Consider the following 17666-nt stretch of genomic DNA (forward strand, 5'->3'; position numbering starts at 1 on the left):
TTCATCTTTATATTATAACTTTATTTGAACATCAGCTAGCCGTTTAATTTTTTAAACAGAAACCCATCTTGTTATTGGTATTGAGTTTCTTTCAGGGGAGGAGATTTAACACAACAAGAGTACACTCATAAAAAAAAATAAAAATCAAAAGATCATTTCTAAACCAAAAAATAAATTTGTGAATAACGCATAATAACGTAAAATTTTATCAATAATCATGGATAAAAATATGAATTTAAATTTTCCGAGGAATTTCTTTTACTGTTTTTTTTTTTTGTCTTTTCAAAATACATTGATGAACACTGATTTTAATATTTTAAAATTTATTAAAATATTAACATTATTGTATTTTAATGTTTAGTAAAGGACAAATAAATGTAGTAGCTTAAAACTGGTATAGAATGTTTCAAAGAAAAATCATTATCCATGGGAGATTTTTAAAGGAAAGAAAAGTATACAAAATCCAAAAAGTATCGATCTGTTGTATGAAAAATTCAATTTTTTTTGGAAATTCCAGCAAAACAAAGTTGAACCTGATAGTTGTTCTCTCCCGTTGTCTTGTATTTCCTTAGCATCTGTCTATGATACGACATTTTAATCATTCCTTTTGTTTCATCCCTTCTATCCAAATACAAGTATACACAACTTAGATTTTTTGTATATTCCCATTCTAAGCATATATAGCAGGTTTTTTTATTATAAAAGGTATGTTTTTATCTACCGTCACTGTGAGAAAAGACAGCCATGTATATTATAGAATAATGAAAGAAGATCTAATTGAACATTTATACATTAATTTTGTCTATTATTGTCCAAGAAAAATAAATTACATGTGTTTACAGCTCAGAATGAACTTGATTAGAGCAAAGGCCTTAATAATTTTTGTTATATAAAATTTTGAATGAAAATTACTTTAACTATCGTCTTAATGCCGGCAAATTTGACACAAATGAATCTGAGTATAATAGATTAAGCCAATAAGAAAATGTTTAATTGTTGCTCAAGTTATTGTAATCCACCCAACCATCTTCATTCATTCTAGAAGCGGGGAATTCAATTTTAACCTTTTCTAAGAAACTGCAGACAACATTACAAACCTAATTTTGATATTACCAGAGTGTTTAAAATGGATCCCACAAAAATAATAATTTTTTTTTAAAATTATAACCAGAAAAGGTTAAAAGTTAGATTTCTTTGATTTTTTTTTCCTAAAACAAGTTATTACTGTCTCTAGTTTACTTCTTTTTTGAAATTTTATCACTGAGTTATTACTGCTTACAAACAACCCTATCATGAAGTTGGATAATAATATATATATATATATATATATATATATATATATATATATATATATATATATATATATATATATATATACTGTTCAATTATTCAAGAAAAGAAAAAGGAAAAATGTAAAAATATTTACAAATAATAAATAGTATATTTTGATTAAAAGAGTATTTGCTTTGGAGATGTATAGAGGACAATGTGTAAGAAACTGTCTGCAAATAATAAGAATTACACATAAATCCAAGATATTAGTAAAACGTTAGTAAATACATAGGAAAGTATATAAGTATTATATTATCTTATCGGTCAATTTTGTAAATTTAAATTAGGTTTAAAGTTAATTTTTTTACTAAAACATTAAAGTTATCAAATATCAAAATGTATATAATTATATATTATAAATATTTTACTTAGTACGAGGTAAATAAAAGTTATATAAATGTATATAAATATATATTATAAATTTTTACTTAGTATGAGGTAAATAAAATTTCTTTTTTGTTAGGGACATTTTTGTCTAAAAAAAATACATACTTTCAACTTCAAGGTTTAAATAGCAACAAGGAGGCTTGATTAGCAACAAGGAAGTTTGAATAGTAAAGTTAAGCTCCAATAAACAAATAAAAGTTTAGTGACCCAATAATGTTTGTTATATATTTATTGAAATTTTATTTCTTTCTGTCATTCTACTAAGGCAGAAAGACAAAAGGGCAAGTACAAGTTTAAGTACAGTATATATTTATGGATGATTTTCCTAATTAAAAATAAAAATATAAATAATAATGTGTATGTCCTACATTGTTTATATCCATATTATATTTTAAAATATATGTCTATTTTTTGTAATTAAGTAGGTCATTTTTTAGTCTATACAAACGTTTCTTTTTAAAGAAAACTTACTAATTATAAAATAGTTTAAAATATTTTGTAGTGTTAAAACTGTTTATATATCTAAATTTTCAAAAAATTAATTTTAGGGAGTGTTTGTTTGTATAAATTAGAATGGAGATAGATATTTATAAACATATAATTAACTTAATTTTTGAATTAATATCATATATGTATACAAACTAGGCATGTTTGTGCATATGACTTTTATTAACTATTTAAAAGAAATTATTAGGTTTACTCTTAATTTAAATGACTTGAGTTATATTTAAGAAAATAATCAATAAGAGATAAGTTGATAAAATTGTATTAAAGAATGCATTGTTTTTATTCCCTTGTAAAAAATGTAATTAACAAAAGATAATATATTAGAAATTATATTGATCTTATTCCTCTGTATTGTGAAATTAAAAATGTATGATAATGTAAAAACATTAAAAATAGAAAGTCAAATAGTATTCAGTTCTCCTACATTACACATGATGTTAACTTCTAACATTTCATAATTTATAACTTCAAAAGCATTTAACCATTCAAAATAAATATTTTGCAATACCATCTTCTCTTAATATAATAAGGGATCTCACAGTACGTTCTTCATAAATTTAATCATTGATTAAAAGTTATAAATTTTCAAAATATTAAATAAAATTTCACATAATATTTTGTTTTATAAGATCACACATTGAAACTCTGAATTTGATCAAATAATCAGATACAAAAAATTATTTTGTTCAATATTTCTTCAGTTCTTAATATAAGTAAATGTCAACCTAAAACAAATGCCATAAAAATTAATTTATTTTATTAAAATTTTAAAATAACATTATTGATATATGAACTTTATTTTATTATTAGTAATTATTAAAAACTGTTATTTATTATTAAAAACATAGAGTTATAATATTTAATGTAAACAAAAAATAATTAAATACTTCATTGAAAATGTCTTACAAAAATAAAATAAAAATAAAAAGTGGTTAATTTTTTAAACTATAATGAGAAAGAATATCAGAATAATAAAGACACAAGACCATACATCAGACAAAAGAAAATACAAATAATTTTATTGGCAAAAGAAAAAGAAAAAGAATATTTTTTATTTTTGAAAGGAGTAAGAACAATTATTTATTAATTCTATGATCCCGACTCATCTGTATCAGAAGAAAAAGAAGAAAAGAGACACAACTAAACACAAACATACAGTCAAAGGCAGAAATCACCCAATAGTGTTAGGAAGTTCCAAAGAGGAAAACAAAGTTTCTTTCTACAGAATCAAAGAAATTTATGAGATAAATTAATTAATTTAAATAATACTATTAAAAATAGCAGAAAAGTGTCATTTCTTTTAGAGAAAAGCAATTTTCAATCACATGATGAGTCACTGATACATTATGGTTATAAATCCAAAAGCCTTAATCAAAAGTTTCCCATTTTGTGGTCACCACAACAGAGTCAGAATGTTGCATTGGTTGCTGCTGCTTAGGATTTCCCTGCCTCTTCTGAAACTCAACACCATAATGCACATTGTTCTTCTTTTCATCCTTTTTAAGGCTAATTGAATTTTGCCTTGTCATCCTCAGCATATCTAGAGTCTCAATGTGTTTCTGAACTCTCCTAACCTTCACATTTTTTTTTCAAACATACAATGTTAGTGACATAAATAATTTTTAATATGAGTTTATGTTTTTGAAGATCAAGAGTTAGTACCAATTCTCTTCTCTGCAGCTTCAGCTCATCTTCACCATAAATTTCATCCAATGCAATCAATGTTCTCATCAAATTTTCAGTCAAAGTCTCCACATCTAACTCTGTTATAATCCCACCTCTGGAATCATCAGCCTCCAAAGCTGCAACCTGTCCAATTTCAATTAATCAAACATTAATTAGTCGGAAAAATAGGTACTACAGTTCACACCACAGAAATTAATGTATAATTTGTGAAACTCAGTACCTTCTTGCATAGTTTGTCAACCTCCAACTTTATTTCTGTCAAAGATTTTGAAGTCTTTTCCTTCTTTATAACTTTTAACTTCTCAAGAATCCTTCTTTCTCTGCTCTCAACGTCCACAAGAAGCACCAACTTTGACCCATCTTTGACTCTCTCAACATCAAGATATGACTTTGAATCTCTCTCCTTGTTCTTGTAAATCAACTTCTGATCCTGAACATGCAGTCCAGTAGGTTCTGTTAATATTTTCTTCAATTCTCCTGCACCCCCCAAAGAACCACATCCAATAATTCATCAACTTGTATAATAATTTGTGAAAAAAATAAAAAGCATATGCAGTATAAAGTATAATTCAATCAAGAATCTCCATGTACCATGACATTATCTTATACTCTCATGCATGATAAATATACTATTTTTTTTTTTTAGTTTTTTTTACAATAACCACCAAAATTATACTAATTGATGATTCCCAGTACTAATTAGTTGTCAGTGAATGAAATTAAACTTTGAAACAAGAAAAAAGAGAGAACTTTCTGAAAATGAATTTACCAAAGCTTGCATGAGAGCTGATTTGAATATGGTGATAGGATGATCCATATTTCACTCTGACTTTGATGGTGGATTTAGATGTGAAATTTTGATTCACATCTGAGTTACGTTTCTGCACCACCATACCTCCTGGTCTTAATTCCCACTCAGCTATGTCTGTGTTACCATGACCAACAATGTCACCTCGTCTGCTGCTAAAAAACATGTTGTGGGTGGACTTTGACCAAAACCAAAGTTTTATGGCTGCAAAAAGAAGAGAATGACCTTTTGTTTTCTCAGAAAAAAAAGGACATCTAAAAAAGAGATTCTTCTCTGGGAAGGAAGAAAACCAAAGAGAGAAATGGAAAATAAAATAGAAGGAAGAGTAGAAAAACAAAAGGAAATAAGATTAGAATAATTTAAAAGGAAGAGAAAGGTACAAACCTTGAGTTTGGTGAAGCTAGCGAAAACTAGCAGTCGGTGGAGGCAAAAAATATACAGAGAGAATGGAGAAGAGAACAGAAACCGACTGAGAAATACTATGATATAATGGGATAAGTGAAAGAAAATATAAAAAGAAAAGAAAAAAAAAACAAATAGAAAATGAGAAGCAGCTGCATAAAGTGTCAGAATTTTGAAGAGAAGAATATAAGGAAAAAACATGCTAAGAGAGAAAAAAGTAAAATCAGATTTGATTACGCGTTGGAAGAGAATTAATTAATGAAAATTTTGAACCATAAATTGTGTGTGTTTTTGCTTTTATGTTTCACATATTCCACATCAAATTGTGTCAATCTTAACTTACTTTTCACAACTTGATATCCAATCAAATATTATACATCAACTTAAAAGAAAATTAAGAACTTACCAAAAACAAATTTATGAGGGATGAAGTATGTTCATTCTTGTAATGTATATCTTAAAAATCATACTTATTATGATTTTTTGTTGGTTGAAAAATTGTCAATTTTCTTTTTCTTTTTTTATTTGCACAAAAACTAATCCAATATACTTTCCTAACTCATCTTTCATGTTACCTGAAATATAAAGTAAAAAAGAAGGAAAGGCAGATATACAGTTAGGCAATTCTATTGTTTGTATAAAAATTAACATGTTTTGTATAACTTTCTTTTTTTACCTTCTCGTTTTCTGTTTCTCTCATCTATATGTTGAAAAAAAAAAACTATACAATTTTTCAACAAGAAATACTAATTTCCTCAGCATAATTGTTAGGGTAAAAGTAACTGAATGACAGAAAAAACTGAATTGAAAGCAAAATCTGGAGCCAGTTTACTGGTGTCTATGTACTTAGCACTGTCTCATCTTAAAACAAAATTAAGAATACCCTTGTAAGAGCATATCACGAGAGCAACAGTTTATGCCTGCGTGGTCATCTCACAATTTCACTACTGTCAGCTTGTTACTGCAATAAATGTCATTTTTATTAATTACTACGAAATTTGAAATACTTAATCATTACTCTTTAATTACGTATTCAGTTATATTATGTTGAAGAAGATGAAAAATATATATTTTATGTTCATTATATCAAAATATTTTTATTTTATAAGTATATTAGAACATTAGTTTTAACTTACTCAGAATGGGAACCGGCTCCAACGGGCTACACCCCCGAGATTTTGTTTTAATTAACAGATTAGAATTGAGATGATTTGAAAAATTTGATAGGATTTGATAAATTTGAGACATTAAATTAATAGCCAAAAAACATCTCACAAATCCTAAAATAAACACAAGAAATTGAATCCCTTAAGAATTAATAGATCAATTTGATATCAAAGGTAAAATTATTCATTAAATAAATAATTAGTTTAAAAAAAATCATTTTACTTTACAAGAAGTTTAGTAGGCATTTTTTTATCAAAAAAAACTAAACAGCCCAATGAAAAAAAAACCTACACTAATTTATCAAAAAGATAAAAGAGGAGGTTTGTCCTCACAAAACAGGAGAAAGCGAAGGATGATCGCCAATGTTAGCTGAAGAGCATCTTTATATTGATGCTGTAAATATGGTGGCATTCAATGTATAAGTAACAAAGAAAATCCTTCAAGAGGAGGTTGGAAATAACTGAAGGGTAATAAAAGGAAAACATGCAAGTGGTCCCCACAATCGTTTGCTTCCCTGAACATAATGCTGTCTCTATCTATACTATGACAGTATGAGATCTTCTGCAGGATTTGACTGATGGACATGTCACAATATATAGGCATATTATATGACAAGGTAAAAAACAGAAAGAAAGATATCTGCACTAAAATTAGAGCACTTATATCACTCTAAAAATAATACTGAAATTAGTTACAAGGATGTGTAAATCTTATTGACCAAAGCAAGAACTCTGTAAATCTTATTCAAACATAAATCCAATTCTTTGTTCATTTAAAAGCATTAGTGTCATTTTAAGAGCATAAACTCTTGAGAAACCAGCTGACAGGCCAGTCGCCAGGAATAGATTAGGATGAAAAAAGGTTGAATTGATGGATTAAATAATCTCAATTCGTCTTCAAAGAAACTTAATAATCTCGTTTCTTCTTTAAACTTTTCGCTCTCCCTCACTGTTCCTTTCTTATAATAATTCTAGCTCATATTATGATATATCTCCATCCAGGTAAGAGATTTTAAGTAAAGCACTGTCCCGGACTTGAAATTCTTAGACCTTTGATAGGCAGCTCATATCCAAAAGTTTTACTTTCTGGGCAACAAGGCACGCATCACTTTGTACAAAATGACAACAAATGATGGGGTGGGTAGAAAACTAAATAGCACAGTTGGCTACAATACTTCAGAGTATCTGCATATTTGTCTACAGTTAAGATTTAAAAAATATAGCCTCTAGCAGTTATTGTCACGAGATCTGAAAGTGGAGAGAAATCACAGAAATACAAATGTTCCCAAAATCTCGTCACTGACTGCTTTTATAAAACCTGCCAACAGGATGTTTTCTTATCACAGAAATACAACTCAATGCTAACGCCAGGTTTATGAAAGAGCCCAGCCTTTTTTTCAAGACCAAGACAGCTGTTACAAGAGGTTGAAAACCAGGGGCAGAAAAGCTGTGGAAGCTGGAAACCCGTTGTCCCACATTATCCTAATCCAATTTCAAAAATTCCAACAAGAATAAACAGCATTGTCTACCTCACTGTTCCTTCTGAGCTTTGGATCTAGCAGGCCTTGCAGGTTTGATTACTTTACCAAGAAGAATCGTAACAACAGGAATAATGGTCCCAACGTAATACACACTTCCATACGAGGCAAGAGTTTCATTCAGACTTAACACCTATTCAAATATAATTAAACAATAAAAACATGTAAAAAACCTTGAAATCCATATTAGCATTTTTAAGACTGAAAACAGAAGTTGTAAATGTGGGTGTTTGTGTTTTTGCCGGTTACGAGGGAGAGAAAGTGGACGAACCATGAAACCAACGCAGGAGTAATTTAGAACCAAAAGCGTATAGGCAAAATTCATAATCACAAGGACATTCTTAGCCAGAGCCATTGTCGGAGGCACAGCTTGCTGCCATCTATAAATGACTGTTTCCATAGAAACACAGCAACTCAAGTTAACTAACCGAATAAAAGATAACAAATGAGAAAAAAATCAGCATATACCTCTGGAACCAGCAATCATTAATGCAGATTGAACAAAGAATATTATGTATCCAGGGTACAGGCCCTACAACGATAACGTCAAACTGTTAGAAAAAAACTGCACAAATCCTTACATAGAACATAGATAGACCATATTAAAACCAGCACACTAAAGTTGTTTCACGCAACAGTTTCTTCTTCAGCTGGCTAAAATGGATCTCTTTTCCCAAATAACGTAGCAGAAGAAATTAATAGATATATTCATACATCACCTCATCTATCTCATACTGCTTATTAACAAGTGTAATGATTATTTGTCTAATAATTAGTTTTTCCTAAAAAACTATACATACATTTGCAAATATAGTAAGCTTGAAGCAATAATAATGCAAATACCAACATAAAGTACAATAGAAAAAATCAATGTAAAATGCTGCTAAAATTTTACTCACATGCCAAACAGCACTAACGGTCTGGGTGGCAAGTAGCTGAAAGAAACCTGGTTTCTTCCCATGCTGAATAAGCCTCTCATAAACATCTACCAAAACCCAAATAATAGCAACATTAATATTTTATATTTCGTTGTCAACCTCTACGAATGACATATAAATAGGTAATTTACATCAACTTTAATTTTGTATCTAGCAAAGCCTACGAGATGAACAAAAAACTGAAAATCAATTGGTCAAGGGTTGATAGCTTGATCATGCTATAATTTACTGTAAACAAAAACCGTGTTCTAATTCAAGAAGCGGCATTATTAATCTGACCCAAGTAATCCATGATACAAAGCTCCAACTAAGTCCCTCTTTTCATAAACATCTTCATAAATAAAGTTATAGGAGAAGAATGTAATGAAGTTAAAATTAATTAAGCTTCCTTCACCAATCAAAATCATGTTATGTAACTCTATAAGTTCTTTCATTTAACATCTTCAATACTGATTTTTAACTCAAGAAGAGATATTATTAATATGTTTCTTTCATAAATCAAAATCAACTTATGTACTTCAACTTTATAGAAGTTCTTTCATTTAACATCTTCAAAACTGATTTTTAGCTCACAGGAAAAACGTAATGCATTATACCTTTTCTTTATTTTCTCATTGGAAAGTTTATCCAAATTCAGAAGTAAACACAAAAAGTAATATATCCAAATTATAACCAACACTTAAAAATGATGCAGCTAGGACCATAAACTAACTTCATGCCCAAACCTGAACAGTGTCTATATCGTACTGAGATAACTAATCAAACCCCGAAATAAAAGCATTCAATTTCATGGCAAGAAACTCACAGTGACGAAGCCAGGTGCTGACTTGAATATTCCAAACAGCTGGGATTGTAACTGCACTCTTTGCAAACTCAACACCTATTATATCTACATTTTTGGCCCGGTCCCATCGTGGTTTTGGTGGGGACGAATCAGTCCAGCCACTGAAACCCAGGCCAGATATAATTATAGAAGCTTCTGATATTGACCAAATGAAATAATACTTCCAGCGTGCAGTAAAGCCAGACATGTACTGGTAACTTAATTTTTTCCAGAAACACCATTCATGGTAGGTAGGATCAGTAAACTTGGACAGAGGAAAATGAGGCACGAGGTTTAAATACATGGCCATACAAAACCCAGCTTGGAGGAGAGCCCGGATGGTTGCACCATAAGGTGAGGGCGATAGCCCTTTTGCTTCAGGGCTCCAAATCTGCAATTACAACAATAATAAATACTAGGGTTAAAATAACAAATAGGAAAACAGTAATTCATAACGTATCAGCACAGAAATGAGAAACTGCCCCTGAATTTTTATTTAAATTTAAGGAAAATTGGGCATTCAATGCTAATGTACTTTTTATTTTTGCAGCGTGGCGGTAGCCAAAAACTAATCCCTGACTACATGCCTAGAAATTACATATCCTGACAAAAAATTTCCATACACAAAGGGTTTAGAAATCAAAGCCTGACTACATTAGGAGCAAGGTTATCCACTAACCATAGTACACCAAGCCTCATCAGTCTAATCGTCATTATCCAAAATCAAAATAAACAATAAAGAATACCCCTTTTTCTTCTGCCCAATCAAGATAATCCTTCATTTCATAAACAGGACCAGCAAAGTGACTGCCACAGCAGAGACAGTAACCAATGTACTCAAGCAGCGAAGGCAACTTGACCAAACGGAACTTCTTCTGGGCCTCGCGCAAGCCCTCCTCTTTCAACAATCCATCATTGTAATTAACCGCACAGGATATAACCTTGAGCGTCAGAACCATCAAGGCACCTATTTCCAAACCAACCACACAATTAATGATCAAACCAACCAACCATCACCAGAAATAACGTTACCACAGTAATAATAAAAGTCAGTTAAACCCCTCATTCCTGAATCCAAAAATTAAATAAATAAAATAAGAAATCATAAATTTGCGCTCACCAGTGGCATCGATGCCACCTTCCTTCCATGCATCGCCACTCATGTAATAAACGTGGCTGCAGAAGAGACAGTCAGAAACGTGGTGCTAGATCAAAGAGAGGAACAATTGAATTGAAATGAGAAAATAGATCGATTATACCAGCCAATGAGGTAACCAAATCCGAGGAAGAAAGTGAGGATGCCGCATCGGGGACGAAAGAGGAGCATGGAGGCGTAACCAAGGAACATAGGTACGAGGAAGTGGAGGTTGGAGGAGACGCCGAAGGAGAGGTAGGAGAGGACGACGCCGACGGCAGCGGAGTAAAGGTGCTTGGGGAGGCCGCGGGGTAGGAAGCGACAGATAAAACTAAGGGGAACTGTAGCGGCGAAGCAAAGGAGGAAACGGAGCACCGGTACGGAGACTCCGATGGAAGCGGCCATGGAATCCATGGCCATGGCTTGGAATGGAAATAGAAGAATAGTTGGTGGGATTGATATATGGCTTCTTCTAGTCCTTCAACAAACACAATCTTTGAGATTGAACCTCTTAATCGATCAGAATATTCGTGAAATGACATGTGTACCCCTCACAACACTTCCACATTCATGATGCCAGCCCCTTTGCGTGACCGCAATTTCGCACAGATCTTCGTTCCTTCTATCTTCTTAGGAAACTCCGTCAACAGTCAACGTTCGTGTTTTCCTCACTAAATAAATATAATTCGATTATTACTTTTTTTTGGTGAAACCAAACACAACCTCATTCAATTTATCCTTATTTTATCCTCGTATTATACAATAGGTGAATAAATACTGTGAGGTTTCAGCATCTACTGTAACAATCTGTTTACCTTCTTCATTCCTGAAAAACATTTAATATCAAGTTTTAAAACTTTATTTTATATGTAAACGACTTTTCCATTTAATGTGTTATTTTTACAAATTTCTACTTTTTCACGTGGGATCTTTTTATTTTTTTTTTCTTATAAATATGATTTTAAAAATATTATTAACATTGCTATTCAACGACAAATATTACATTTGTAATCACCATGTAATAAACTTTATAACAATTATCTTAAAAAATAAAAACTAGTGAAAACACATATCCTATAATTATAAAAATTAATAAAATTATTATTATCATTATTATTTTTACTATTATACTCATAAAATTAAATATAAATAATTTTTATAATTGTATTAAAATAGTTTTTATTTATTTTATAAATAGTTTTGTAATAAAAATAGTTAAATTTTAAAAAAAAATCTTAAATAAAAATAATAATATAATTATTTCGAGTTTAAGGTCAAAGTTAGCTACTTGATTTCTAACTTGTCAGATTATACATGTAGAAGGTACTCTAATACGTCAATATAATATTAATACAGGAACACATGTGTTTGAAAGTCATGTCTTATAACTTTATTTATAATAATTGTTATAGACTTTTACCTCTCAATCATATCTTAATCAACATTGATTCGTAATTATCATTTTATAATTAGTCAGTTATGTTATTCGATCAAAGTGGTCAGTCATGCATGATACGTCTAAGAGGTACCAACAGATGGACGGTTAAATGATCAATCAAGGATAGTAGCTCAAATGTGATTGATTAAAAATAGTTGACAATATGTAATCCCCTAAGAATAATCGACCAAATATGGTTGTTCATGGATGGTCGATAAAAGATGAGATTATTCTTAAAGCTAAACAATTTGATTCAATTGGTCATACCTGATTGTCCGAATGAAAATAGGAACAATAACTTTTTTTAATTTAAAAACTTCTACTTGTAAAATAAATGTGAATATAAAAGAAAAGAAACTTCTTTTTATTTTAATTTAACAAAAATACTTTTATTTAAAAAATAAATTTGAAAAAGAATTGAGAATATAAAAAGAAATCTTATATATATAACAGATTCGCGAGAGAGATTGTTTTATTATAAGAAAAAAACAGCGCAAACTTTATTTTTATCTTCTACTATATTCTAGCTATAATACTAATGAATCATTATTTTACATTATAGAAGTAAGAAAAAATAATTGGTAAAATGTCCGTATCTAGAGACTTTATTTATTATGTACCTGATAACTACTGTAATTATATTGTAGTTGATATTACAACTAAGGGAAATTGGTTGCATTCAGGAGTTGGCATAAGTTATTGTTTTATTTATAGACATCTTAATGTGTTATTTAAGCTATCATTAATATGTTATTCTATAAATAAACCCCAAAAAAAAAAATAGTTGAGATATATGCCATATTATCAAGATGAAACTATATTTTATGTATTCTATTTTATGATGTGTTTCAATATTTAAATTAAATGGTTTTTAATTTCTTTTGAATATGAATAAAGAATTTATTTCCAAAATTGTTGTGAAAAATGTTGTTAAAAATGGAATTCAATATTCTTTGTTGTCAAGTTATTAGACTTTGTCATCGAAACCATATTGAGACTAAATATATATAAAAAAAAAATAGTTAGTATAAAAGTTGTTATATTTTTATTATGTAAGATTTTTTATATAGTCAAATAACTTGTTCTTGCTCCTGAAATAATCCATACCAACCAATGGAAATTATTTTATGAGTGAAACTTTGTCCTGCGTTTTGAATTATTTGTTGTTGAGTTGGTAGAAGTTGAAATAAATGAGACTTGAGTAAATAAGTTATAAAGTTTCGACGATGTTAATAAAAATCTTGCATAGATGATGTTGAATTAATTAAGATGACAAAAGAAAAAAAAATGTAAAAAATACCAATTTAACTTCATACAATTATTCTAATATGTTTTAAATAAAAAAAATAGCAATAAAAAAAGAATGAAATTACATTGGAAACTAGTTTCTTCAAATGAAGAGATGATATTGTCGTATTAAAAAAAATATTGGCTTTGCGGATCATAATATATAAGAAAACAATAAAAATTTATAAGTTCAGTGATAAAGAAGGAAAAAGATTGAAAAATTTGTATAACTTTATAAGTAATTTTATGTACATGGTTATCTAATTTCATTATCACTTTATTTTATGTTCCTACTTACCTTTAATTTTAGATATGAAATTCCAACGGTATTGTCAGTGATGATTGAATCTCTTTCATGTTTAGTTATTTTTTCACTTGACTTCGAATCTAGGATGTTCATCCAAAGTTTCATTTCTCTTTTAGTCAAATTTAAATGACAATTGCTTTTTTTTCGTTTTTTTTTTTTAATATAACTTTATGTACACATATCATTAAAAATGCTTATAGATCTCACCTACTAAATATGATTCAATTATAACTATAAATTGTTATTATATAATTTTTGGTTTTGGTTGAGTCGTACATTGTATTACATTTATTGAGCAAGTCTATTTTTAAAGCATATACATAAAAAATAGTTTAAAAACATTACGGCTTATATGATTTCTTTCTTCCTATCAAATTATGATTTAATATAACTTGAATCAATAAAAAACTAAGTATGATTGTAATATAATATCATACTATCAAATTATCACGTAATACAAATATATTATAGTAACAAAAATTAAGCGACACCCTAATGTAATATTTTAATTCAAGGTTGTCTTTCTAAATTTCAAGTAAGATAAATTTCTACTTTTTTTATACAATGATTATTAATAAAATTCAAGGAAAAAACATGTCTCTTATAATATATTATTATGAATTTTTTTAGTCTGATTATCATTTGAATAATCTGCATGTAATTTATACTATATAACTTATTTATTTTTATATTGTTTATTTTTTTATTTCTTAATATAAAATATATTATCAAATTATTAATTCAATCAAAATTTGAATTTTATTAATTTATATTTTCAAATTAAAAAGTAAATATTTTTCGAAAAAGTATTTAAATAAAACAATTATGATGCCAAAACAAAGTATTTATAAATTAATTGTAATTAATGATATGTATACACATTTTATCTCACTATTTTGGTGATCGGGTAAGCTCCACGTGTTTTGGTTCATATGAATGTCATAACAACTAGATCCCCTTACGCCGAGGTATATACATCTCAAGCGTGAGACTAGATAGTAATGGGTGGTCCGATAACGGCCCAATAGCGGGAGAACAATATGTCCAACAAATATCGTTAGGATAGGCTCTAACCATAGCTCTGATATCATGTTAGAAGTGAATTTTAGGCCTAACTCAACCTCACAAAACCGACTTGTATAGCGAGGTCTACACCCCACTTATATATTATAAATTGATCTTATCTCTCTAATCGATGCGGAACTTCCAACAACTTTTCTGTTGTGGTTCATATGATTATCATAACAACTAGATTTTTGTACAAAGATCACATGTTTTTTAATGTGGTGGATGTATAATCTTCATTTCACATAACCTATATGCAAAATAGGTTTAATTTTTTTTTTCGACTTTTACTAAAATTATTCAATGCAGTTTTATTTTTAATTTTTTGTCTCAATGTAGTTTCAATTTTATTAAAAAGAATTAATATAGTCTCTCGTATGAAATTGATACTAAAATAAATTATAAAATTTAATTAATTTATGAAAATTAGATAAATTCTATATAAAAAAAATATAATACAACTTTCATATATTATTTTTTTAGAAAAAAATAGTTAACATAGTTATCATAAAATAGAAAAAAATTATTATTTAATTTAAAAAAGTATATATAATTTTTATAACAATTACAGATGAAAATATATGTATAACTCAAAAGTAAAACAATATGCATGTAGCTTATTTTACCACATAGTTAAGCTAAGATAAACATGTAAACCGTTGTTTGGATAAAACAATTTACATTTAACCGGAAAACTCAGTTTAGAACAGAAGACATTAACTATGAACAAAACAAAGGCAGGAAATTATATTTTTATTTTGTAATTTATAAGTGACATCTCAATTTAATATATTTTCCATTTAAAAATATTTAATCAGAAAAGAGTTGAAGTATTCTTCTCTATTATACGAATATATAAAAATTAAAAACAAGTTGAAAGCCACGTGTTATTTCTACAATTTAAAATATACATAAAAAATTAAATAAAGTACAAGTAAGTGTCTCAATTATTTAGAACTTTCTGAAAGTAATACTAATAAATGATTATTTAATATTAAATAAAAATTCATAACTTTTGTTTTTGTTTTATAACTAACTTCATTTATTCCTTATCTATCAATTATACCTAGTAACAACTTTAATTGTATTATATATTATTTATATATATTATATACACCTGTGCTCGAGGTTGCAACCGATTACATTGAAGGTGTTGACAAAAGTTTATGGAATCATTAAATGGTCGAGCGGACGAAGGTGTGGAAGAAAGCTTAAACGGAGTTAAAGACATAATTAATATGATAATTGTTATTAATAAATGGTTAATATTGATATTTAATAATTATTAAGAAGTAAATTAATATGTTTGATTTTTTTAAATCTTATAAATAAGTTTAATTTGAAGATAAGAGACATTTTTTTTATAATTGAATTACTTTTAGATTTCTAAAAAAAAAATTTGACTTAAATATCAAAATATTTTCTACATACCACTCTTCTCAAATCGATCATACAAACATAACAAAGGTGGTAATATATTTTTTAAACAGAAGTGTGGCACATAAATTATCTCATCCCAATCTAACATAAACAAAAATGAATCAAATTTTAGAGTAACAAATTGTTGATGGAAAATTTATTTAGAAGAAATAAAATAAAAAAGAATATTTAGACTAAATAAGAATTTACTTTAATTGACATATCCTCATGTAAAATTGTTTTAAAGAATCTAATTGAGTAATTGAGTATAAATGTTTCTTGATTTTTAAGTTATATTTGAAAGAATGAAATAATCCAAAATCTAGAAATTTAGGGTAAGACATATAAATATATAAAAAAAAATAGTACTTTTGCTTAATCAAATTGAAAAGATTATTTGTTATCGACTGACGCTACTAAAATAATAACAAAATAAAAAATAATATTTGAAATAAATAAAAATTTATTCTTGTTAAAAGTCCAATGAAATAAAAATATTTTCTTGAATCTAATAAGAGTATAAATGTTTTTTTTTTTTAATTTATTGGCTATGGTAGAGAGAATGGTAAAAAAAAAAATAGATACGGGATGAGAGTGAAATGAGGAGACGTTACATATTAATCAAGTAGGAACTTCTTTTTTTAGCTTGAGATTAGATAGGAAGATGGATTTTGAAGAATATAAATAAGTAAATTTGAAAGAAAAGAGAAGTGAAAGTTATATTTTTGGATTAAAAGAAAAATTGCCTTTCATTTTTTACCAATTTATTACTTTCTTTCCAAATTTTCACATATTAGGAACGAAGCTTTGATACTCATTCCTCTCATTTCATAACAAAAACATCTCTCTTCTTCAAATCCATATGCATGCATAGTGCCACTACTTACTTAGATACAAACATAAACTTAAGGTTTCAGTAACCTCTGCCACGTAGAATTTTGGTTGATTATTTAAATTTAAGTTAAACAAGGTATGTATTTATATTTAGTATGTTTATTTCCAAATAAATTATATCATTTTACAATCATGTCAAATTTAATTATTAAATATAGAAAACTTGTATTATGTGTAATCAAAACCTTTCATCATTAGAATTTATAACATTCCATTTTTAGTAATATAAAATTAATAAAATTTATAATAAAATAAGACATTTCATAATAATATTTAAAATGAATAATTCAAATTTTAAAGAATTATTATTACAGTTATCTTAAAATATAACCATAGTAACAGGAGATAGTTTTAAGGAAATTATGGTATAACAAGAAAAATTTAGAATTTTTCTTAAAATCCTAAGGACAAAGAAAAAATAATTTACAACAAGACAGTAACAATACATATTTCTCTTGGGTTAAGTAAACTCTTGATTTTGTTTTTTCTCACTCTTTGATAATTGCAAATTAACAAAACAAACAAGACATAAAC

The 17666-nt window shown here is 27.9% G+C and overlaps 2 protein-coding genes across 3 annotated transcripts; both read right to left on the reverse strand.

The window, feature by feature from the left end:
• Window positions 1-3466: 3466 nt before the first annotated feature.
• Window positions 3467-5265, reverse strand: LOC106768013 (BAG family molecular chaperone regulator 1). The gene is made up of 5 exons (XM_014652980.2): window positions 5105-5265; window positions 4682-4924; window positions 4133-4389; window positions 3889-4035; window positions 3467-3800 (listed from the first exon to the last, which is right to left on the reverse strand). The coding sequence occupies exons 2-5, from the start codon at window positions 4884-4886 to the stop codon at window positions 3594-3596; spliced, it is 816 nt and encodes a 271-aa protein (XP_014508466.1). The 5' UTR covers window positions 4887-4924; window positions 5105-5265; the 3' UTR covers window positions 3467-3593.
• A 1325-nt stretch (window positions 5266-6590) lies between these two features.
• Window positions 6591-11365, reverse strand: LOC106769119 (lysophospholipid acyltransferase 1). Of its 2 annotated transcripts, XM_022783459.1 has the most exons (9): window positions 10847-11365; window positions 10708-10763; window positions 10334-10554; window positions 9570-9978; window positions 8726-8811; window positions 8295-8358; window positions 8098-8216; window positions 7818-7959; window positions 6591-6863 (listed from the first exon to the last, which is right to left on the reverse strand). In XM_022783459.1, exons 1-8 carry the CDS (start codon window positions 11140-11142, stop codon window positions 7819-7821), a joined length of 1392 nt encoding a protein of 463 aa, XP_022639180.1. In that variant the 5' UTR covers window positions 11143-11365; the 3' UTR covers window positions 6591-6863; window position 7818. The 2 variants fall into 2 exon arrangements, with proteins under 2 accessions (XP_022639180.1, XP_014510088.1); XM_014654602.2 differs by lacking the exon at window positions 6591-6863 and having other exon boundaries at window positions 7422-7959; window positions 10847-11364.
• Between the last annotated feature and the right edge of the window lie 6301 nt (window positions 11366-17666).

The sequence above is a fragment of the Vigna radiata genome, chromosome 7 (assembly GCF_000741045.1).
Source record: "Vigna radiata var. radiata cultivar VC1973A chromosome 7, Vradiata_ver6, whole genome shotgun sequence".
In the NCBI taxonomy this organism is placed as follows: domain Eukaryota; kingdom Viridiplantae; phylum Streptophyta; class Magnoliopsida; order Fabales; family Fabaceae; genus Vigna; species Vigna radiata.